The sequence below is a fragment of the Dictyostelium discoideum genome (genome assembly GCF_000004695.1).
Source record: "Dictyostelium discoideum AX4 chromosome 4 chromosome, whole genome shotgun sequence".
Taxonomy (NCBI): domain Eukaryota; phylum Evosea; class Eumycetozoa; order Dictyosteliales; family Dictyosteliaceae; genus Dictyostelium; species Dictyostelium discoideum.
Window position 1 is genome coordinate 804,883 of NC_007090.3, and position 24,867 is coordinate 829,749.

At 23.3% G+C, this 24,867-nt stretch overlaps 7 protein-coding genes across 7 annotated transcripts; 1 reads left to right on the forward strand and 6 right to left on the reverse strand.

Moving 5' to 3' along the window:
* Positions 1 to 572: 572 nt before the first annotated feature.
* On the reverse strand, positions 573 to 4,612 carry DDB_G0283595 (patatin family protein; the record flags this gene model as incomplete). The annotated part of the gene is made up of 3 exons (XM_633915.1): positions 573 to 2,407; positions 2,474 to 3,851; positions 3,953 to 4,612. The coding sequence occupies 3 exons, from the start codon at positions 4,610 to 4,612 to the stop codon at positions 573 to 575; spliced, it is 3,873 nt and encodes a 1,290-aa protein (XP_639007.1).
* A 515-nt stretch (positions 4,613 to 5,127) lies between these two features.
* DDB_G0283551 (patatin family protein) lies at positions 5,128 to 10,259 on the reverse strand (the record flags this gene model as incomplete). The annotated part of the gene is made up of 2 exons (XM_633916.1): positions 5,128 to 9,085; positions 10,243 to 10,259. The coding sequence occupies 2 exons, from the start codon at positions 10,257 to 10,259 to the stop codon at positions 5,128 to 5,130; spliced, it is 3,975 nt and encodes a 1,324-aa protein (XP_639008.1).
* A 364-nt stretch (positions 10,260 to 10,623) lies between these two features.
* On the reverse strand, positions 10,624 to 15,353 carry DDB_G0283553 (patatin family protein; the record flags this gene model as incomplete). The annotated part of the gene is made up of 3 exons (XM_633917.2): positions 10,624 to 11,100; positions 11,171 to 14,617; positions 14,733 to 15,353. The coding sequence occupies 3 exons, from the start codon at positions 15,351 to 15,353 to the stop codon at positions 10,624 to 10,626; spliced, it is 4,545 nt and encodes a 1,514-aa protein (XP_639009.2).
* A 622-nt stretch (positions 15,354 to 15,975) lies between these two features.
* Positions 15,976 to 17,358, reverse strand: crtA (hypothetical protein; the record flags this gene model as incomplete). Its single annotated transcript, XM_633918.1, has 2 exons — positions 15,976 to 17,165; positions 17,274 to 17,358. The coding sequence occupies 2 exons, from the start codon at positions 17,356 to 17,358 to the stop codon at positions 15,976 to 15,978; spliced, it is 1,275 nt and encodes a 424-aa protein (XP_639010.1).
* A 496-nt stretch (positions 17,359 to 17,854) lies between these two features.
* On the reverse strand, positions 17,855 to 19,479 carry CSN1 (COP9 signalosome complex subunit 1; the record flags this gene model as incomplete). Its single annotated transcript, XM_633919.1, has 3 exons — positions 17,855 to 18,514; positions 18,606 to 18,938; positions 19,096 to 19,479. The coding sequence occupies 3 exons, from the start codon at positions 19,477 to 19,479 to the stop codon at positions 17,855 to 17,857; spliced, it is 1,377 nt and encodes a 458-aa protein (XP_639011.1).
* Positions 19,480 to 19,915: 436 nt separating this feature from the next.
* DDB_G0283555 (hypothetical protein) lies at positions 19,916 to 21,398 on the reverse strand (the record flags this gene model as incomplete). The annotated part of the gene is made up of 2 exons (XM_633920.1): positions 19,916 to 21,207; positions 21,293 to 21,398. The coding sequence occupies 2 exons, from the start codon at positions 21,396 to 21,398 to the stop codon at positions 19,916 to 19,918; spliced, it is 1,398 nt and encodes a 465-aa protein (XP_639012.1).
* A 1,284-nt stretch (positions 21,399 to 22,682) lies between these two features.
* On the forward strand, positions 22,683 to 24,650 carry DDB_G0283557 (hypothetical protein; the record flags this gene model as incomplete). Its single annotated transcript, XM_633921.1, has 2 exons — positions 22,683 to 22,709; positions 22,830 to 24,650. The coding sequence occupies 2 exons, from the start codon at positions 22,683 to 22,685 to the stop codon at positions 24,648 to 24,650; spliced, it is 1,848 nt and encodes a 615-aa protein (XP_639013.1).
* Between the last annotated feature and the right edge of the window lie 217 nt (positions 24,651 to 24,867).

Genomic DNA, 24,867 nt, shown 5'->3' on the forward strand with positions numbered 1-24,867 from the left:
TTCTTATTTTTTTTTTTTTTCAGATATTTTTAAATAATAAAATAGTCAATATTTTCCATTTAGTTTATTTAAACTCATTTTATTCCAAATAAATTAATAAAATAGTCCCAAAAAATAATAAGAAATTTTTTTTTTAAAAAAAAAAAAAAAAAAAAAAAAAAAAAAAAAAAAAATTAAATAAATGATTTTTAATTCATTTTTAAACAAAATAATTTAAAATTAATATTTATCTCAGGTTATAAAAAAAGATATCAATAGATATTATAAAAGACCATAGATATTTATAATTTCCAAATCTATTTATATAAAATTAATTCATTTTCAAACTTTATTACCAAAAAAAAAAAAAGTAAATATTAGACACATAGAATTAATTTAAAAATATATTTTTTTATTTTATTTGTTTTTTTTATTGTAAATTTTAATTAAGATATATAGAAATTATAGTTTTTTTTTTTTAATAATATATTAAAATATTTTTTTTTTATAATTTTAAAATGTTATTGGCAATTAATTTAAATAAAATTTATAAATGGTAAATTGCCAATGGATTTGATTAATTGTATGAATTTTTAATTTTTAGTAGTTATGAATGAATTCTCTATACCATTATTTATTGAAAAAGGATTACCTGAAATTGAAGTATCATTTTTAATATTATTTTTTGCAACCATAGTACATAAGATATCAATTATATCTGGTGGATTTTTGATTATGAATGGATTTGAAAAATTATTTAATTGATTATTTGGGTGTGGAGGTGAAGGAGAAAAATATTGAAAATTTTTATCATTGTTTGAATACTTTAATACAAAAGCTGAACCTTTTTTTAATTGATTAATTATTTCGATTGGAATTTTATCAAGTCTACATTTTATATTACCAGTTAATTCTTTTTTAGATTTATTAAAAATTAAATCATCAATGTAAAATAATGATGATAAAGATTTCTTTATAATTGAATGTACAGTTGGATCATTTTCAATGTTTACTTTTTGTTTTAAAATATTCATTGTATTATCATCCATTTCATCCAAACCAATTGATTTCTGGAAACTTGGATTGTACCTAAATGAATTTTTACCTTCCCATATGAAACCATAATAAATTTCATGAACTTCTCTCCAAGAATTTATAGATTGTGTTAAAAGATTATATTCCTGATCACCAACTTTAAAAATGTTATTTTTTTGATTTTCTGGTGATGGGAAATCACCAGTACCAAGTGAAACTAACGTGTCTAAGTTTCTACAAGGCCACATATCTTTATACTCTTTCATTGCAACTTTACAAGGATTATTATTCTTTAAACCACCATCAAGAAATTGACGACTATTATATTCAAATGTTCTGAAATATTTAGGTGCAGCTGATGTGGCTTCAGCTGCGTCAGTTACTTTTGAACCAGATATAAAATGTGTTTGTTTTGAACATTTTGATGGGTATGTTTTTTTTTGATAATTTGAAAATATACACTCATCAAAATCACCAGACTCTTGTGTTACAGTTACAACTGCAGCCCTTATTTTTGGAAATGAAATTGATAAAAATTTGTCATTTAAAATGGTTTTATAACATTCTTTTAGTTTTTTTCTTTTATATTTGGGTTTTCCAAATATATGGGTAATAATACCCAATGTAGGTCTTTCATAACCTTTTTTTGCCAAAATGTCAAATGATATAGCTAATTCTGGTAGTGTTTTCTCAGTTGATGCAAGTTGTAAAGCAACTAATCCACCTGCAGATGTACCAACAATTAAATCAAACAATTTTGAAATATGAATACCATATAGTTGCTTTTGTATTTCTTGTAAAACATTGCAATGTAATATACCTCTAACTCCTCCACCATCCAATGATAGAACTCTTGCACCCATTGTTTTAATAAAATCTATTTCCTTTAATATATATTCTCTATCCCCATAACATCCTGGAACTCTACATTCATCTTTAGGTCGATCAGGCATTTGAGAAAATATACCAAGTGAGCAATCTAAACATAGAAAATGTCCACATTTATATTCTATATATGGAGAATTTAAACAACAACCAAAACAAACACCTTGATTTGTTGTTGCATGGCCAATGAAAACTTGTTTAATTGTTTCTTTACCAGAGAGGTGATTACTTAATAATAATGATAAATCATCATATTTTACTGATTCATCAAATTCTCCATCCCATGTATATCTTACTTCTGATTGGTTAAAAAAAGAGCCAAATATTTCAGTGTGCTTGGGTTTATATGTTTCACTTGATATATGCTTTGTATGAGTACCCCTAAAATTTGTACATGAATAGCCATGTACATTTTTTGAACCACACGGTACCATCCCATGTATTTCACCTGATACTAGTTCTAATATGCTTTCAAAACGTGGATGCAATTTTTTAGAATACTCTGGACCTATGTGGTAAATTTTTTTAAAATTTGTGTAAATCTCTGGCAATCTAAATTTTAATATATTCAAACAATGGGTGTAACTTTTTGATTCTTTTGAATTACATTTAAATGTTTCAACAAAATAATAATAATTTATTAAAAAGAATTCAAATAAGTAGTTGGCATGTAAATTTATCATTTGATCTGTCAAAGAATGTTCTTGATTTTTTGAATAAATTGGCAAAGTTGATTCTTCACTTCCAGATTTATGATTTTGATGTAAATTATCTAAGTCTGGATTAGTTTGAAAAAGACCATCTACTATTGGTCTTTCTTCTAGTTGTGTTTTATCAATATAATTATTATTATTATTATTATTATTATTATTATTATTATTATTATTATTATTATTATTATTATTATTATTATTATTATTATTATTATTATTATTATTATAATTATTATTATTATTATTAGTATTATTAATATTATTATTATTATTATTATGATTTTTATTATTATTATTAGATGAAGTAGTTGTAGTTGTTGTTTTATTACTGATATTTGCCTCTCTATCCTTTAATATATCTGGTTCAAAATAAGATTCTTCTGAATTTATTGAAAATGTTATTGGTGTTCCTAAAAGATTTTGAATGGATTTAATTGATGAATCAGAAAATGTGTAATGTGACATATTCCCAATTTTATTTGAAGAAGAAGAAGAACTTGGCAAATCTTCATCTGCATTAAAATTAATATAATTATTATTATTATTATTATTATTATTATTATTATTATTATTATTATTATTATTATTATTATTATTATTATCATTACTATTATTTGAAGTGAAATTTCTAAAAATTTTATTTGTTGATTTTGGTTCTTGAAAATTTGAAAAATCATCAATAATTCCAGTACAATTTAATTTAACTAAATCGGGTGAACCTATTGGATTTTTACTAAAGAAATTAGTTAAATTTGAAATTCTTTTCATACATTTTGATTTTTCAACAGAAATTTTTGGAGTTCTATTATTTTTAAATTTTAAAGATTCTAAAACCTTTTCACTAATAGTTTCTTCCAATTTTTTAAATTGACTTTGATATCTATTAAAAGAATCTAATTCCTTTCCATTAATATTTGGTAAGAAAATGATTGAAACTGATTGAAAACGTGTTTCTATCTCTTTTGAACCATGAAAATAATCCTTAAAATATTCTTTCTTGGCATATTTCATATCATCATATTCTTTATTTTTATTAGAATTATTAAATAAAATGATTAAATGTGGACTACATGGATTATTTGCACTATCAGCTGCAACCGAAGAAAATTCAAGTAAACTATCAATAACATCACCTCTATTTCTGGCATCACCATAAAATGTTAAAACAAAAACATCTGAACATAAATATAATAATCTTGGATAAGATGATTGGACATATTTACTTCTAATATCAGCCTTCTAAATAATTAAATAAATAAAATAAAAAATAATAAAAAGAATTAGGAAAAAATCCATTATGAAATTAAAAATTTTTAATTTTTTAAAATCAAAATACAAACTATTAATAATGATTCATTTTTCTCATCTTTTTCTTTTTTTTCATTTCTTTCTTTTAAATCATTGGTTTTTTGAGAAAATGTTCCATTGATTCCTTCAGAATCAATAATTACATATTTAAACTTTTCTTCACCAACAGTTTCACCAATAAATGAATTTAAATCTGAAGAGGTTGATGTAATTGAATCACCACCAGGAATTGGATGATCGCAAGTTTTTGTCAAGTTACAAATTGTGGTTGATTTACCTGAGCCACTAGAACCAATAAAACTATCGACTAAAAATGGATCTTTATCTGATAATCCAATTTGACCCCATTTGTATCCATGATCAATTGTCTTTGTTTTAGTATTAACAAACAAAAGTTTATTTTTTAAATCCATTGATCTATCATATTTTACAATATCATTGTAGCCTTGTGTGAATTTTTGATATTTAAGAAAAAAAGTAACCCTTTTAAATTCTTCATAAGGAATTGTTTGGTGTTCTGATTCATCCTGATGTCTAGTTGCACATGATTTACAAATAATTCTATCTCCATTACATTGAAGACAAAAATGAAAATCATCACTATTTGTTGATTCTTTTTGACATTTTTTAAAGTCACAAATTATTTTGGTAGGGTATTTATAAATTTCATCTTTTACAAATACCTTTTCCATTTTTTTTTTTTTTTTTTTTTTTTTTTTTTTTTTTTTTTTTTTTTTTTTTTTTTTTTATTAGGGTATTTTATTTAAAAAAAAAAAGTTTATTTTATTTTAAGTTTACAATTTTACAAAATTGTTGAGTAAATAATATTACAATTTTAAATAATAATATAATAATAATGTTATAAAAAAAAATAAAAAAAAAAAAATAAAAAAAAAAAAAAAAATAAAAAAATAATAAAAAAAAAAAAAAAATAAAAATGAAAATAAAAATAAAATTAATTTCACACTATTGCACTTAAATAATTACAAAGATGGTGGTAATAAAAATAACATCACCCATATTTTTATTATTTTTGTAATTTTTAATATTCATTCAAATAAAGACCACCATTTTTTTTTTTTTATTTTAATTTTTTTTTTTTTTTTAATTCTATTTTTATTTTTATTATTATTTTGATTATTTAATTTTTTAATTCTATTTTTATTTTTATTTTTATTTTTATTATTATTATTTTTATTATTTTTTTTTAATCCTCCAAAAGTATGAATAAATTATTTATACCATTCTTTATTGAAAAGGGAGTACCAGAAATTGAAGTTTCATTTTTAATTTCATTTAATGGTACTAAAGTACATAAGATATCAATAGTATCTGGTGGACTATTAATTACGAATGGAATTGAGAAATCTTGATTTGATGGCAAAGGTGAAGGAGTTGAATATTTAAATTGTTTTTCAACATTTGAGTGATTATTATTTAAAATAAATGCTGATGATGATGGTGAATTTTTTAATTGATTAATAATTTCAATTGGAATTTTATCAAGCCTACATTTTATATTACCAGTTAATTGATTGGTAGATTGATTTAAGACCAAATCGTCAATGTAAAATAATGATGATAAACATTTCTTTATGATTGAATGTATAATTGGATCATTATTAGTTTTTTCAGATTGTTGTTTTAAAATATTCATTGTAATATCATCTACTGCATCTAAACCAATTGAATTTTGGAAACTTGGATTGTGTCTAAATGAATTTCTACCTTCTTTAATTAAATCATAAATTTCATGAACTTCTCTCCAAGAATTTTCACATTCTGTTAAAAGATTAATAATCTTTTGACCAAATCTAAATATATTATTTAAATCTGCTTCTGGTGATGGGAAATTACCAGTACCAAGTGAAGCCAAAATATCAATATTTCTATCAGGCCACATATCTTTACACTCTTTCATTGCAACTTTACATGGATTATTATTCTTTAAACCGCCATCTTGAAATTGACGATTATTAAATTCAAATTTTGAGAAAAAAGTTGGTGCTGCTGATGTTGCCTCTGCTGCATCAATTACATTTGAATTGGTAATGAATTTCCTTTGTTCTGAACATCTTGTTGGGTTAGTCTTTTTTTGGTAATTTAAAAATAAACATTCCTCTAAATTACCAGATTCTTGAGTTACTGATGTAACTGCAACTCTAATTTTTGAGAATGAATTTTTTAATTTTTCATCAGATGGGAATATAGTTTTGAATGATTCTCTTAGTTTATCTCTTCTATATTTTGGTTTTATTAATGGGTAAGTTATGAAATTGAATGGATGTTTTACAAATGCACTTTTTGATAAACTTTCCATTGCTGTACTTAATTGTACAGGAGTCTTTGGAGTTGATGCCAATGCCAATGCAACCAATCCTCCTGCTGATGTACCAACGATTAAATCGAATAAAGAAATGATTGGAATGTCAAATAGTTGTTTTTGAATTTGTTCCAATGCATCACAATGTAAAATACCTCTTACACCACCACCATCTAATGATAATATTCTTACACCCATTGTTTGTATTTTATCGATTTCTTTGGTCTTACAAGAAAGTTTTCCATTACATCCCCTTACTCTACAACCTTCGTCCGATGTATTTTGGGTTGGGTCAATAAATCTACCAAGTGAACAATTTAAACATAATAAATGACCACATGTATATGGTATATATGGCGAATTCAAACAACAACCAAAACAAACACCTTGATTTGTTGTTGAACCTTGTATATTGTATGGTAGAATTCTAGGTATACTAGTAAGACGATTACTTAAAAATACCGATAAATCAAAGTATTCTAATGATGGCACAAATTCACCATCCCACATATACCTTACGAATGTGTCGGTTTTAAAAAATCCTAACAAACCACCATTTGATAATTTATAAGTTTCATTTGATTGATGGTTTCTATGAGTTTCTCTATAATTCGTACAAGAATGACCTTTTGCATTCTTTGAACTACATGGTACCATCTTAAATATTTCTTTTGAAACTAAATCTAAAGTCTTTTTAAAAGATGGATGCAATTTTTTTGAAAACTCTGAATTAATATTATTTGTTTCCTTAAAAATTGAATAAACGTTTGGTAACTTTATTTTCAAGATTTCTAAACTATCAGAATAACATTTTGATAATGATGATGATGATGGTTTATTCTCTACTAAATAATTATAATTTATTAAAAAGAATTCTAATAAATACTGTGCATATTTACAAAGATGTAAATCACTTAAATTATTATCAAGTTTTATGACAGATGTGTTTAATGGTGATGATTGTGATCTTTTTAATGGTGATTGTGATGGAGTTGTTGATGAACTATTTGATAATTTTGATGGTTGTGGTGATGGTGGTTGTAATGGTGATGGCGATGGTGGCAATTCTAATGAATGATATGATTGTGATGGAGATGGTGATGGTGTTGATAGTGTTGATGATGATGGAGTTGTTGATGAACTATTTGGTGATGTTGTTAATTCACTAATTTGTCTATGCTGTGATGGTGGTAGTGGCGATTGTAATGATTGATATGATTGTGATGGTGATAATTCAATAACCTGTCCTTTTTGTAAATTTTCATTATTATATTTATTATAATGGTCTTGTGGAACAGTATCATCAATGTCTGGACGTAAAAATGATTGAATTTGAAAAAGCTCATCTGCTATTGGTCTTTCTTCAAGTTGTGATTTATCAATGTAACTATTATCATTATTATTAATAATTTTATCATTACTATTATTAATATTACTAATAATATTATTATTATTATAATAATTATTATCATTACAATTATTTTTATTATTAATAATATTATTATTATTATTATTATTATAATTATTATTATTATTATTATTATTATAATTATTATTATTTAAATTATTGTCCGAATTATTTTTTGAATTTGTAAATTTATCTCTATTGATAGGAGACAATCCAGTTTGTGGTTGTCTGTTATTTTCATTTAAAGGTTTCAAATTTCCCACTGAAAATGTTCTGACCCTATCTCTAACTAAATTTGATTCTAATTCAACGGGTTTTGAAGTATGCGAAGGTGGTGGTGAATTAAAAATAGTATGAAGACTTTTAATTGATGATGACGGAATTGGTGTTGAGTGATGTGATTTATTAACAACTCTAGAGCTATTACTATTATTGCTATTATTATTATTATTACTATTATTATTATTATTATTATTATTATTATTATTATTATTATTATTATTATTATTATTATTATTATTATTATTATTATTATTATTATTACTATTATTATGATTATTATGATTATTATTATTATTACAAGAGATGGGCATTGATGGGATTGTTTTATTATTATTACTTTTATTATTATTATTATTACTTTTATTATTATTATTATTATTATTATTATTATTATTATTATTATTATTATTATTATTATTATTATTATTATTATTATTATTATTATTATTATTATTATTATTATTATTATTATTATTATTATTATTATTAGAGATGGACGTTGATGGAACAGTTTTATTATAAATTGGTTTTAATTTATGTGTACTTGGTAAAGGTTTTTGTAGTTGAGCTTGATAATCATTAAGTGAAATTTCATCAAGATTTTTTATTATACCAGTACAATTTAATTTAACTAAATCAGGGGAACCATCTGGATTAGAACTAAAGAAACTAGCTAAACTTGAAATTTTTTGCATTGATCTTGATTTTTCAACAGAAATTTTTGGACTTCTGCTTTCTTTGTATTTTAAAGATTCCAATACTTTTTCACTAATCGTTTCTTCCAATTTTTTAAATTGTCTTTGATATCTATGGAAGGTATTATATGATTTTTCATTAAAATTAGGTAAGAAAATTATTGATACTGATTGAAAACGTAATTGTAAGTCGATTAAATGTGAATGTTGATCTTTGAAATATTCATTCTTTGCGAATGCCATATCATCATATTGTTCTTTTTTAGAGGAATTATTAAATAAGATGATTAAATGTGGACTGCATGGATTATTGGTACTATCAGCTGCAATCCGAGAATATTGGACTAATCTATCATAAACATCAGCTCTATTTCCTGCATTGCTATCAAATGTAAACACAAATACATCTGAACACAAATATAATAATCTTGGATATGAATATTGAATAAATGGAGTTCTACAATAAAAAAAAAAAAATTTGTAAAAAAAAAATTATTAAAAAAAAAAAAAAAAAAATTTAAAATTTTTTTTCTTTTATCAACTTAAAAATGCTTCCAAATTTTTCCACTTCAAAATTCAACCACTTAAAAATGCTTCAAAATTTTTTTTTTTTTTTTTTAAAATCTTAAGTTTGATTTGGGCCAATATTTTTTTTTCAATTTTTAAAAAGAAAATAAAAAAAGGATTAATAATAATTAAATTTAAAATTTGATACCAACAATTTTGAATTCTAAAAATAAACTTTTTTTTATTATTTTAAAGTCCCTTCAAATTTTTGTAATTACAAATATTAATATGGTGAATTTTATAATTACAAATATTTTTTATTTTTAAAGTCAATACTGTGAGTGTAACTTAGAAAAAAAAAATTTTTATTTCTTTATTTTTTTTTTTTTTTATTTTAATTTTTTTTATTTTATTTTTTTTCTAAACCCCACAAATATATTTTTTTTTTATTTATTTATTTATTTATTTATTTATTTATTTATTTTTTTTTTTTTTTTGTATTTATTTTTTTATTCATTTATTTATTTATTTATTTATATATTTATTTATTTTATTTTTTAAATCAAAAATTTTATTTTTAGAATTTAATTATTTATCATTCATTTTTAATTATTTTTTTATTTTGAAGAACAACAACTAGTGAATATATTTTATATAAAAAAATTAATTTGGTTGAATTAATTGTTATATTTTTTTTTTTTTTAAAAAAAAAAAATTTGAATGTTTGAATTAATAAATTAAAAACAACCTATCAAGATTTAATTCATTAATAAAAAAATAAAAATAAAATAATTAATTCAGTCATGTTAATTTTTTTTTTCTCAATTGAACCCAAAAAAAAAAAAAAATTAAAAATAATAATAATAATTAAATTCGTTTTTGTGTATTTTTGGGTGCTTTATTTATCTATACTAAATTCATATTAAAAATTAATAAATTTAAATTGTTATCAATTTTTTTTTTTTTTTTTTTTTTTTTCGGGTCTAATTTGAATGTTATCATCAATATTCTTCAAAATAAAAAAATAATTACAAGAAATGGATGAAAAATAATTAAATTCTAAAAATAAAATTTGATTTAAAAAATAAAATAAAAAATTCAAAAAACAGAATGATTACATTCATTTTTTTTAATTTTTATATCATTTTGTGTATTTTTGAGTGCCCTATTTATCTATACTTAATTCATATTAAGAATTAATAAATTGTTTGAAAAAAAAAAAATGAAAAATAAAATGAAAAAAAAAATGAAAATTTTTTTTTTTTTTTTTTTTTTTTTGTGTGTCCAGTTTGAATGTTTTTATAAATATTTTTATTTTTGTTTTTTTTCTATTTTTATTGTTAATTTTTAAAATTTTAGTTCTATTTTTTTTTTTTATTTTTTTTTTTTTATTATTATTTTGATTATTTAATTTTTTAATTCTATTATTATTTTTATTTTAATTTTTTTATTTATTTTTAATTTTATTATTATTATTATTATTTTTTTTTAATCCTCCAAAAGTATGAATAAATTATTTATACCATTCTTTATTGAAAAGGGAGTGCCAGAAATTGAAGTTTCATTTTTAATTTCATTCAATGGTACTAAAGTACATAAGATATCAATAGTATCTGGTGGACTATTAATTACGAATGGAATTGAGAAATCTTTATTTGGAGGTAAAGGTGAAGGAGTTGAATATTTAAATTGTTTTTCAACATTTGAGTGATTAGTATTAAAAATAAATACTGGTGATGAGTTTTTAAATTGATTATTAATTTCGATTGGAATTTTATCAAGCCTACATTTTATATTACCAGTTAATTGATTTGTAGATTGATTTAAGACCAAATCGTCAATGTAAAATAATGATGATAAACATTTCTTTATGATTGAATGTATAATTGGATCATTTTTAGTTTTTTCAGATTGTTGTTTTAAAATATTCATTGTAATATCATCTACTGCATCTAAACCAATTGACTTTTTGGAAACTTGGATTGTGTCTAAATGAATTTCTACCTTCTTTAATTATATCATAAATTTCATGAACTTCTCTCCTAGAATTTTCACATTCTGTTAAAAGATTAATAATCTTTTCACCAAATCTAAATAAATTATTTAAATCTGCTTCTGGTGATGGGAAATTACCAGTACCAAGTGAAGCCAAAATATCAATATTTCTACCAGGCCACATATCTTTACACTCTTTCATTGCAACTTTACATGGATTATTATTGATTAAACCGCCATCTTGAAATTGACGATAATTAAATTCAAATTTTGAGAAAAAAGTTGGTGCAGCTGATGTTGCCTCTGCAGCGTCAATTACATTTGAATTGGTAATGAATTTCCTTTGTTCTGAACATCTTGTTGGGTTAGTCTTTTTTTGGTAATTTAAAAATAAACATTCCTCTAAATTACCAGATTCTTGAGTTACTGATGTAACTGCTACTCTAATTTTTGAGAATGAATTTTTTAATTTTTCATCAGGTGGGAATATAGTTTTGAAGGATTCTCTTAGTTTATCTCTACTATATTTTGGTTTTGATACTAGGTTAGCTAATAATTGGAATGGATGTTTTACAAATACACTTTTTGATAAACTTTCCATTGCTGTACTTAATTGTGCAGGAGTCTTTTGTGTTGATGCTAATGCCAATGCAACCAATCCTCCTGCTGATGTACCAACGATTAAATCGAATAAAGAAATGATTGGAATGTCAAATAGTTGTTTTTGAATTTGTTCCAATGCATCACAATGTAAAATACCTCTTACACCACCACCATCTAATGATAATATTCTTACACCCATTGTTTGTATTTTATCGATTTCTTTGATCTTACAAGAAAGTTTTCCATTACATCCCCTTACTCTACAACCTTCGTCCGATGTATTTTGGGTTTGGTCAATAAATCTACCAAGTGAACAATTTAAACATAATAAATGACCACATGTATATGGTATATATGGCGAATTCAAACAACAACCAAAACAAACACCTTGATTTGTTGTTGAACCTTGTATATTGTATGGTAGAATTCTAGGTATACTAGTAAGACGATTACTTAAAAATACCGATAAATCAAAGTATTCTAATGATGGCACAAATTCACCATCCCACATATACCTTACGAATGTGTCGGTTTTAAAAAATCCTAACAAACCACCATTTGATAATTTATAAGTTTCATTTGATTGATGGTTTCTATGAGTTTCTCTATAATTCGTACAAGAATGACCTTTTGCATTCTTTGAACTACATGGTACCATCTTAAATATTTCTTTTGAAACTAAATCTAAAGTCTTTTTAAAAGATGGATGCAATTTTTTTGAAAACTCTGAATTAATATTATTTGTTTCCTTAAAAATTGAATAAACGTTTGGCAACTTTATTTTCAAAATTTCTAAACTATCAGAATAACATTTTGATAATGATGATGATGGTTTATTCTCTACTAAATAATTATAATTTATTAAAAAAAATTCTAATAAATACTGTGCATATTTACAAAGATGTAAATCACTTAAATTATTATCAAGTTTTATGACAGATGTGTTTAATGGTGATGATTGTGATCTTTTTAATGGTGATTGTGATGGAGTTGTTGATGAACTATTTGATAATTTTGATGGTTGTGGTGATGGTGGTTGTAATGGTGATGGCGATGGTGGCAATTCTAATGATTGATATGATTGTGATGGAGATGGTGATGGTGTTGATAGTGTTGATGATGATGGAGTTGTTGATGAACTATTTGGTAATGTTTTTAATTCACTAATTTGTCTTTGCTGTGATGGTGGTGGCGATTGTAATGATTGATATGATGGTGATGGTGTTAATTCAATAACTTGTCCTTTTTGTAAATTTTCATTATTATATTTATTATAATGGTCTTGTGGAACAGTATCATCAATCTCTGGACGTAAAAATGATTGAATTTGAAAAAGCTCATCTGCTATTGGTCTTTCTTCAAGTTGTGATTTATCAATGTAACTATTATAATCTTTATCATTATTATTAATAATTTTATCATTACTATTATTAATATTACTATTAATATTATTATTATTATAATAATTATTATCATTACAATTATTTTTATTATTAATAATATTATTATTATTATTAATAATAATATTATTATTATTATTATTTTTATTATTATTATAATTATAATTATAATTATTATTTTTATTATTATTATTATTATAATTATTATTATTATAATTATTATTATTTAAATTATTGTCCGAATTATTTTTTGAATTTGTAAATTTATCTCTATTGATAGGAGACAATCCGGTTTGTGGTTGTCTGTTATTTTCATTTAATGGTTTCAAATTTCCCACTGAATATGTTCTGACCCTATCTCTAACTAAATTTGATTCTAATTCAACGGGTTTTGAAGTATGCAAAGGTGGTGGTGAATTAAAAATAGTATGAAGACTTTTAATTGATGATGACGGAATTGGTGTTGAGAGATGTGATTTATTAACAACTCTAGAGTTATTACTATTATTGTTATTATTATTATTACTAATATTATTATTATTATTATTATTATTATTATTATTATTATTATTATTATTATTATTATTATTATGATTATTATTATTATTATTATTATTATTATTATTACAAGAGATGGGCATTGATGGGATTGTTTTATTATTATTATTACTTTTATTATTATTATTATTACTTTTATTATTACTACTATTATTATTATTATTATTATTATTATTATTATTATTATTATTATTATTATTATTATTATTATTATTATTATTATTATTAATATTATTATTATTATTATTAGAGAAGGACGTTGATGGAACAGTTTTATTATAAATTGGTTTTAATTTATGTGTACTTGGTAATGGTTTTTGTAGTTGAGCTTGATAATCATTAAGTGAAATTTCATCAAATTTTCTTACTATACCAGTACAATTTAATTTAATTAAATCAGGGGAACCATCTGGATTAGAACTAAAGAAACTAGCTAAACTTGAAATTTTTTGCATTGATCTTGATTTTTCAACCGAAATTTTTGGACTTCTGCTTTCTTTGTATTTTAAAGATTCCAATACTTTTTCACTAATCGTTTCTTCCAATTTTTTAAATTGTCTTTGATATCTATGGAAGGTATTATTTGATTTTTCATTAAAATTAGGTAAGAAAATTATTGATACTGATTGAAAACGTAATTGTAAGTCGATTAAATGTGAATGTTGATCTTTGAAATATTCATTCTTTGCGAATGCCATATCATCATATTGTTCTTTTTTAGAGGAATTATTAAATAAGATGATTAAATGTGGACTGCATGGATTATTGGTACTATCGGCTGCAACCTGAGAATATTGGACTAATCTATCATAAACATCAGCTCTATTTCCTGCATTGCTATCAAATGTAAACACAAATACATCTGAACACAAATATAATAATCTTGGATATGAATATTGAATAAATGGAGTTCTTATTTGAGCTTCCTAATTTTTGTCAAAAAAAAAAAAAAAAAAAAAAAAAAAAAAAAAAAAAAAAAAAAAATTAATATTAATATATCTTTTGGAAAAAAAAAAAAAAAAAAATGATAATAATAATTACTTGGAGTTTTATTTTATTTGTTGTTTGAGAATTTGTTCCATTTATACCTTCAGAATCAATTATTAAATATTTATAATTTTTATTACTACCCATTGTTTCGCCAATAAAAGAATTAATATCAGAAGATGTTGAAGAAAGAGTTTCATGATTTCCAGGAATTGGATGGTTATAATTTTTAGTTAAATGACCAATTGTAGTTGATTTACCTGAACCACTGGTACCAATAAAACTAACAACTAAAAATGGTTCATTATCAGATAACCCAATTGAATCCCATTTATTTCCAAAATCAATTTTCTTTGATAAAGTATTAATAAATAATAATTTATTATCTCTATCCATTGATTCATTATATTGTTTAATATGTTGATAATCTTTAGTGAATTGTTCATACTTTAAAAAAAATGTAACTTTTTTATATTCTTTATATGGTATAGTTTGATGATCTGTTTGTCCAGTATAACCTTTTTTACAAGAAGTACAAACTATTTTATCATCAGTGCATCCCAGACAATAATGAAAGTCTTCAATATTTGTTGACTCTTTTAAACATCTTTTTAAACCACATTTCATTTTATTACTATGTCTATAAACTTCATCTTTTACAAATGTTTGTTTCATTTTTTTTTTTTTTTTTTTTTTATTTGGTATTAAAGTTATTATTATTATTATTTTTTTTTTTTATTTGATACTACTGTTATTGTTAATTTTGTTTTTTTTTTTTTTTTTTTTTTTTTCGCAGTGCAATAAAAAAAAAAAAAATTAAGATTAAAAAAAAAAAAAAAAAAACAATTAAAAAAAAAAAAAAAAAAAAAAAAAAAAAGAATCTTTTTAAAAGATATTATTTAATATCTTATTTCTTTTATCAACTTAAAATCCAAATTATTTTTTTTTTCCATTTAAAAATTCAACCACTTAAATGCTTCCAAATTTTTTTTTTTTTTTTTAAAAATCCTAATTTTGATTTTTTGGCCCAATATCATTTTTTAATTTTTAAAGAAAATAAAAATCCAAATTATTTTTTTTTCCATTTAAAAATTCAACCACTTAAATGCTTCCAAATTTTTTTTTTTTTTTTTAAAATCTTAATTTTTAAAGAAAATAAAAAAAGAATTAATAATAACAATAAAATTAAATGTAATATCAACAATTTTAAATTCTAAAAATAAACTTTTTTTTTTTTTTTTTAGTTTAACACGAGTTTTTTTTTATTTGTTTTTTTTTTATTATTTATTTATTTCATTTAAAGTTCGTCATGATCAACTTTTTTGGTTGATTTTTTGACTTCTTCTTTTTTGTCATCAGTTTTAACTAAATCTTCTTCAGCGACTTCTTCTTCTTCTTCATCAGCTTCTTCGGCTTCTTTTTCAGCAGCTTTTTCGGCAGCTAATTTTTCGTCAGCTTTCTTTCTCTCTTCAGCTTTGGCGGCTTCGAGGTCGTCAAACATTTTCTTTTCGGCTTCTTGGTTGGCAACAAAGGTCTTTTCAGAGAAATCTTTAGCTTCTTCGACAGAGTCGGTGACGATCATATTGTTAAAGATGGAACCAGATTTAACTTGCCATAATTCGAAACCGATAGCACCGAGATCATTAAAGAGGTAGAGTTCATTGTCTTCAGCGTATTCTGGGTTATCAATTAATGGGTGTACCCATTCACCTTTGTATTCTGGATTTGGGATTTTCTTTGCTTTCCATTCACCTTTGTATTCTGGATTGGCGATGGTTGGGGCTTCCCATTCACCGTCGTCTTCTTCATTCCAATCCTCTGGTTTGACAGCTTCTGGATCAACGATTGAAGCTGGGATATCGTCATGACCGGCTGGTTTAACATCTTCTGGGTCATCGATTTCCTTTACGTCAACCCAATCGACTGGTTTGGATTGTTTTGGATCTTTGATTTGTTTTGATGGAAGTAATTCCCAATCATCAGCGAGGTTACCTGCTTGGATCTCTTTGTTATCGACGAGTACTTTGTAGGTGTTATCTGGTGAAATGACCAAAGTGTATTGATGAGTTAATTGATCGGTTTCAACTTTGTTGATTTCTTTCTTGATTAAATGGTTCTTTCCTTTGTAGTTGAGAATGACGTGAACTCTCTTTGAGGCACCACAAACATCTGGACCAAACATAATGGAATATTCAGATTCACCATCGAATGCTGATTGATCTAATTTGGATGGTAATAACTTGATGTATGAACCACCACAATCAACTTTTTGTTCATTCTTTACAGTGTATTGGAGAACTAAATCTTTACCTTTGTTACTGAAACTTGGGAATTTAGCTGATACAGCGTAGAAACGAGCATCTTCACTAGTTTGAATACCTTTTTGATTTTCATCACCAAACCATTTACCTGCAGTATGAACTAATTTACCTGATTTACCATCTTCTTTATGCCAATCACTAACAACCCATCTTGATTCCCAATCGTCTAAAAAAAAAAATTAAAAAAAATTGAAAAAAAAAAAAAAAAAAAAATTGTTTGGTTAGATTTAGTTATTATTTTTTTTTTTTATTTTTTCAAATCAAATTTACTTACTATCAAAGGTATCTTTGAAATGAACTGTTGATAATGCAAAATTGAAAACAAAAACTAAGAAAATTAAACACAATAAAAGTCTCATGTTGGTATTCTTTCTTTTTTATTAAACAAAAAAGATATAATTATAAATATGATGATTGGAGAAATTAAAAAAAAAAAAAAAAAAAAAAAATTTCAATTTAAAAAAATTTCTGAAAAAAAAAAAAAATTTAAAAAAAAAAAAAAATTTAAAAAAAAAAAAAATTTTTAAAAGGTGTGACAAAGCATGAAAAAAATTTAAAAATAAAAAAATAAAAAAAAAAAAAAAAAAAAAAAATGAAAATAAAAAATCCAAATTGATTGGTTTTTAACTTAATTTATTTGACCAAAATTGGTTAGCATTTTTTTTTTTTTTTTTTTTTTTTTTTTTTTTTAAAAAAACCATATTTTTTTTTTTTTTTTTTTTTTAATAAAATAAAATAAAATAAAAAAAAAAAAACTGATTTACTGTTGAGTCATTGAATTGTTGGCAAATTAACCAAAAGTTAATATTTTTTTTTTTATTTTTTTTATTTTTTTTTTATTTTTTTTATTTGGATTTAAAATTTATTATTATTATTAAATAAACCAAACATTTGATGTTGCATTTGGTGATGATGATGTGGATTTTCCCAATTACCTCTTTCATTATCTTTACGATTTGAAACGGTTGAGATATTATTATTTAACATCTCTAAACGTAAGAGGAGAGAATTTGAAGAGTTTTGGAAATCGGAACCAACTTGAACGGTTTTTTCAAAGGTGGTTGTTCTTTGATCGGCTTTTCTAGCGTATAGACGTTTATTATGAGAATCGATACGAGCTTGGATCTCATTTTCCATAATGAGTTTACTGATCTCCTTTTCCAAAAGAGTGACAGTGGTATTGAAAGCACTGGCCATAATATTCATATCGACCGATTGGTATGGTGAAAAGTATTGAACCAATGCTTTGCTTCTAATTCTTTGATATAAAATCTCCACATGTTTATAGAGATGAATATCCAATAATAAAATTGGCTTCATTTTATCGAGATACTTTAAACATGAACCATACTTGGTATTATAGAAATCGTTAATTAATTCCCTAAGTTCTGGTACTAATTCTAAATAGTTTTTAAACATTGGATCATCAATCACTTTCTTCTTTAATTCATTTCTATCAAATGTTGCCAATGCACATAATCCACCATAATATGCAATATCTTGTGGTGAAATTATCTATATACATATTTTTATTTTTTCATATATTAGTTTTAATTTCATTATTTTTATTTTATTTTATTTTGTTTTTTTTAAAATATCAACTTACATCTGAAAATACATTTGATTGTTCAAAAGGAGTTTCAATGAATTTTCTAGCTGCTAATTTATAACGAGAACCATCTAAATTGTAAAGACCATTAACAGAACGAAGTTTAGCATTTGAAACATTATCTAAATCTGGACTTTGTTCAGCTTTTGCAATGTATGATGGTGCATGAGTATAGTTTTGAGTATCTACACCTAATTTAATAATATTAAAACACATTGCTAAAACATGTTTTGATGTTGTACAATAATCTCTAGTTCTAATAAAACATTTTAATGCATTTTGATGATCCCCAATTTTATAATAAAATTCACCTAAATCATTTTGTGCAAACTTTTTTATTATTATTTTTTTTTATTTATTTTATATAATAAATAAATAATTAAAAGAAGAAAAAAAAAAAAAAAAAAAAGAAATATTAATATGTTTTTTTAAAATTTTTTTTTTTTTTTTTTTTTTTTTTTTAATTTAAAAAAAAAAAAATACATACACGAATACTATCTTTTACCATATTTGATTTAGCAGTATTTAAATCTTGTTCTAATTTATCTAATTGTAAGGAATTCTTTTTACTTAAATTTTCAATGTATACTGGGTCAAGTTCGAGAATACCGTGTGATTTATTGATGATTGTATTGTAGAGTTCAAGATTTGGTGTTTTTTGCACTTCTTTCAATGCCATATTATATGCTTCAACTTCTAATTGTTTACAATTATCAGCAATGAAAATTAATCTATGAATCTTTGTAAATCCTGAATAATTATTGATATAAGTTTCTAAATCGAATTCATTTGAAATTGAATTATTATTATTATTATTTGATGATGATGATGATGATCCTTCTGTATTCTTTTCAACTTGCATATCTTCCATAGTTTTATATATTATTTGATGTGATTGATTGACTTTTAATAATAAACACACAGATAATACAAATAATAAAAAAAAAAATTATAAAAATACAATAAAACTAAAAAAGAAAAAATAAAGAAAAAAAAAAAAAAAAAAATTTGAAAAAAAATAAATTAAAAAATAAATTAAAAAATTAAAAAAATAAAAAATTGATTTGATTTTCAAAAAAAAAAAAAAAAAAAAAAAAAAAATTAAATGATTTGGATTTTTTTTTTTCACCAAAAATATTATTTTTAGAATTTAATTATTTTCCATTCATTTTTTGTAATTGTTTTTTATTCTGAAGAATAATGGATAGGGATAGAATAAATTCTAAAAAAAAAATTAAATCATTTGAAAAAAAAAAAAAAAAAAAAAAAATGAAAAATGAAAATATATATTTTTTTTTTATTTAAATTTAATATGGAGTTATTCCATTTGGTAAACAAACTGGAATTCCAGTTGTATCAGCAACACATTTAGTTCCTGGTGAACATTTTACAAATTCACATAATGGGGCACAACGTGATTGTTCTAATAAACAAATTTCATTTAATTTACAAGTGATAATTGGGCCACATGGAATTGATAATCCATCACCCTCATTTTCATTATCATCATATCCATTAGGATCATTATCATAATCATCATTAGAATTTGATGGTAAACGACACGATGGAATTTGAATACAGCAGTCACGAGAACCTCTTGGACATTTATTAGGAACCATTGCGCAATCCAATGAACCACAATTAACATCATGACAAGTTTTACAATGACCTGGATGGGTTTCTCTTACGCATGATGGGAGATCATTGATGATTTCGCAAGAGTATCCAGATGGGCAATGTAAATCTCTACATGGGTAGTTTGGTGGTAATGGATTACGAATACATGTTGGAAGATTATTAATTGCCTTGCAAACATAGCCATATGGACAAGTTACATTACGACATAATGAGCCTGGATTTGGTCTTTGGCAATGTGGACGATGGTGAGAGTCGACCACGCAATCATATCCTGGTGGACAATGGTGATGCTCGCATTCCTTTTCTTCACATTCTACACAATTGGCGGTTCCACCAAATTCGACACAATTGAATCCTTTTGGACATTGAACGGCATCACAAAGCACTGGTGGAGGTGGTGGTGGCTTTGGTTTTGGTACACAGCATGCTTTACCATCTTTTACAATACATTCTTTTCCTCTACCACATTTAATAGCTTTACAGAGATGATGTGGTTTTGGTGGTGGTGGTCTTGGCTTTTCAACACAGTAAGCTCCACCATGAATATCTTGACAACAATAATCCTCTGGACAAATTACATTCTTACATGGTGAGACTGGTCCACCACCGCCACCACCACCCTTACAAACTGGATAACGTGGACAACATGATGTACCCATACATGGTACTGGGTCAACCCATTCACAAACTCCTCCACTTGCTTCACATAGCTTTTGATCACAAGTTTCATTTCTAACTTGATAATCATATAAAAATGGTGAATTTGGTCTACATGAACTCCAAATCTCATAAATTGCATCGGTTTTTGAATCTTTCATACAACTTAATGGAGCATTTCCACAACCATTTCCATTATCTTCTACACAAAAGAATTTCTTTGTACCACAACATGAAACAAAAGGTAAATACTTACAACCAGAATTTGGTGCTTTACATTGGTCCTCTGACAAACTATCACAATCTTTTTTTAGAAATAAAAAAAAAAAAAAAAAAAAGATTAGTTCCTATAATTATAAATTAAAAATAAAAATAAAATTTAAACTTACTTCTAGGAGGAGGTTTCCACCATTTATCATGTTCCGGATTTGCATTACTAATTGATAATGTTGAGAAAACTAAAACCAAACATACTAATAAATTATTTATCCTCATTTTTTTTATTTTTTTATTTTATTATTTATTTAATTTAGTTGATTAAAAAAAAAAATGTTTGAGTTCCTTTATATACTTATTTATTTTTTAATTTTTTTTTTTTTTTTAAAAAAAAAAACAATTAAAATTAAATAAAATAAATATAAAAATTAAATATATACATATTTTTTTTTATTTATACAAAATATTAAGAATTATTACCATTATTAATATAAAACAAATAAGATATAAGATTTCGAGCAAAATGCTATGCAAATAATCACCCACTCTCTTAAAATTTTCGTTGGCGCCATTTCACACTAACCCAAAACACTGGTATTCCAATGGGATTTTTATTAATTTTTTTAAAAAAAAAGTATATGGGTACTATGGAAGATGGGTATAAATCGATTTTATTAAAAAAAAAAAAAAAAATTATAAAGTAATTAATTCACACTAACTATTTATATTATTTATATAATTTTTAAAACTTTTAGTTTTTCATCAAATTACAAAAATGTGATATATTTAAGATAAATACAAATTACAAATAGTCTAAAAAAGGGTAGTGGGAACTTTTTAATTATTTATTTTTTTTTATTTTTATTTTTTTAATTTTATTTAATTTTTAAATTAACTGAAAAGCCAGTGTTCCCACTCCTAATTCCAACAATTTATAATTTCAATTTATTTATATATTATTATTATTTTATTATTTTTTTTTTTATTTTCTTTTATTTTTTTATAAATTATTATAATTTTTCATCACATTTTTTTTTTACCAAACATCCTTTATTCCAAACAAACTCCAATAATTAAAAAATATGAGTTTCATTTGGAAATAAAGGTAATTTAATAAAAAAAAATAAAAAATAAAAAATAAAAAATAAATTAAGGGATAGTTTTTTTTTTTATTTATTTGTTATCAATTTTTTTTTTTTGTTTTTTTTTTTCAAAATGTTCATTATTTAATATTGGTTTTTAGGAAATAGTTTTGAAAAAAAAAAAATAAATATTTTATATATTTAGTTTTTGTAATAACATATAAAAAATACATTCCCTTCTTGAGAAAATAAAATTTTATTTTTATATTCCTACACAAAAATCTCAAACAATTCTCAAAAAAAAAGTAGGATACCAATCAGATATTTATTAATTTTTTATTTTTTATTTTTTTTTGAAAAAATTTTATAACTGAAAAAAAAAAAAAAAAAAAAAATTTTATAACTGAAAAAAAAAAAAAAAAAAAAAAAAAAAAAAAAAAAAACAATTATTATTTTTATTAAAATTATTTAATAATATAGAATGTCAGACCAAGAGTATTATAAAGATGTGAGTTTTATTATTTATTATTTATTTATTTTTTTTTTTATTTTTGTTTTAAAAAACTAAAATTTTTTTATTTTTTCTTATTTTTTATTTTTTATTTTTTATTTTTTTAAATATATATAGTTTAGTAATAAAATTATTAAAGAAAGAAAAAAGAATATTGAAAATGATGAATCAAAAGTGATTTATTTTACATTAGCAGGTAGTCATTCATTTAATTTAAATGTTGAAAGTAGTGATAAGGATTATTTTGGTGTTTATTGTTCAGATATTGATGATATATTAGTTGGTGATATTAAACAACCAATTATTGATAGTCATGAACCAGATGATTATATTTTATTTGAAGTTGAAAGATTTTGTGAACTTTTATATAAAGGTAATCCAAAATTGATAGAACCAATGTTTACCACAAGATTTTGTTACAAATCACCAATTTGGGAACAACTTTTCTTAAATAGAAAAGAATTAATTAGTCAATCTGCAATTCAACATTATTTAAGTTATAGTAAATCTCAAATGGGTGATGCATCAAAATTAATCTTTAAAAACGGCTCACCAATTTCAATTGAATGTGGTGGGTCAGAACAAGAGGAAGAAGATAAAAAGAAATTACTATTATCAATGATTAATAGTAATCATAGTTATTGTAAAAAGTTATATCATACCTATAGATTGCTATTGGACACTAAAAGAATGTTGGAATTGGGTGAACCAATGGTATATTTACAAGGTGAAGAAAGGGAGAAAATTATGAAAATTCGTATGGGTGAAGAGGATTTAACTGCAACTTTAGCAGAGATTCAACAATTATTCAATCAATGTTATACAAGATTTCAAGAGGTTAAAGAAAAGAAATTAATTCAAGAGAATTTAAATATTAAAGTTTTAAATGACTGGTTAATTAAAGTTAGAAAACAATCTTATCTCCAAAAGGAGGCATCGTCACTTGGTATAACAAGTGGAAAATATACAGATGCTGATTTTGAAATCAGCGATATTAAATCATATAATCTTTTGAAAGTTTATAACCATTTTCAATCACTATTAACAAAACATAAATTGGAGGGTGCTAGAATTTTAATGATAAAAAGATCAGGTTCAGTATCTCATAATCTTAAACATGAGAATGAGGAATCCTTCGACGAAGAAAATGGCGTTGAGAAAAAGGAGGATTGGATCGGTGTATATGTAGCACCAACTGAGTCAATATTTTCATTATATCCACCACCAAGACGTATAGATTCCACAACAGTGCTTTGCACAAGTTCAAAAATTGAAGAACCCGAGGACAACACAAATCAAAGGGACACTTATTTAAGTGGTATTCAATTATTTGAATTGGGTTATTTCATTCAATTGTTATCATCTGGTAATCATCGTGTTGTTGAATGTTTTTATGATAAGAATTCCGCTAGTGATTTGGTTGAAACTAAAATTTGGAAAGATATTAAAAACCTGGAAGTAAATTCAAACTTTTTATCAATCAATTTAATTCATCATTGTTGGGGTGTTTCTAAAGGGTTGGTTGAAAAACTTCAAAGATCTCCTTCATTCTCACCTTCAACTCCATTATCTCCAAATACTTCAAATGTAATTCCACTCTCTGAAAAACGTAAATCGCTTTATCATGCTCAAAGATTAATCAATAGAGCAGAGGAGATTTTAGATAAAAAAAATTTCACTGTCTATCTTGATGAAGATGATGATTCAACTGAAAGAAATCTACTCTTAAGAATTAAAAACTCTTCAGATTTCAATTCTGATCAATTAGTATCTCTCACAACAAGTTGTCTCAATCAAATTAAATCTGTAAATGATAAAATTCAAAAACTTTCAAATATTTCTTCTGCTGATAAAAAATTAAATGAATTATCAATTAAACAATCTTTAAAAACAATTTTAATTAAAATTAGAAAATCAATGATTAAAATCATTGTATAAATAAATAAAAAAATTAATTAATTTATTAAAAAAAAAAAAAAAAAAAAAAAAAAATCTGGTGGTTTGGTTTGGGTATTGCCCAATAGTTTTTTTTTTTTTTTTTTGTAATAATTATTTTTTTAAAATAAAATCAGCCACCCAGTTTTTTTCTTTGAAAACTTTTATTTTTTTTTATTTTTTTTATTTTTTTATTTTTTTTTATTTTTTTTCCAAAACA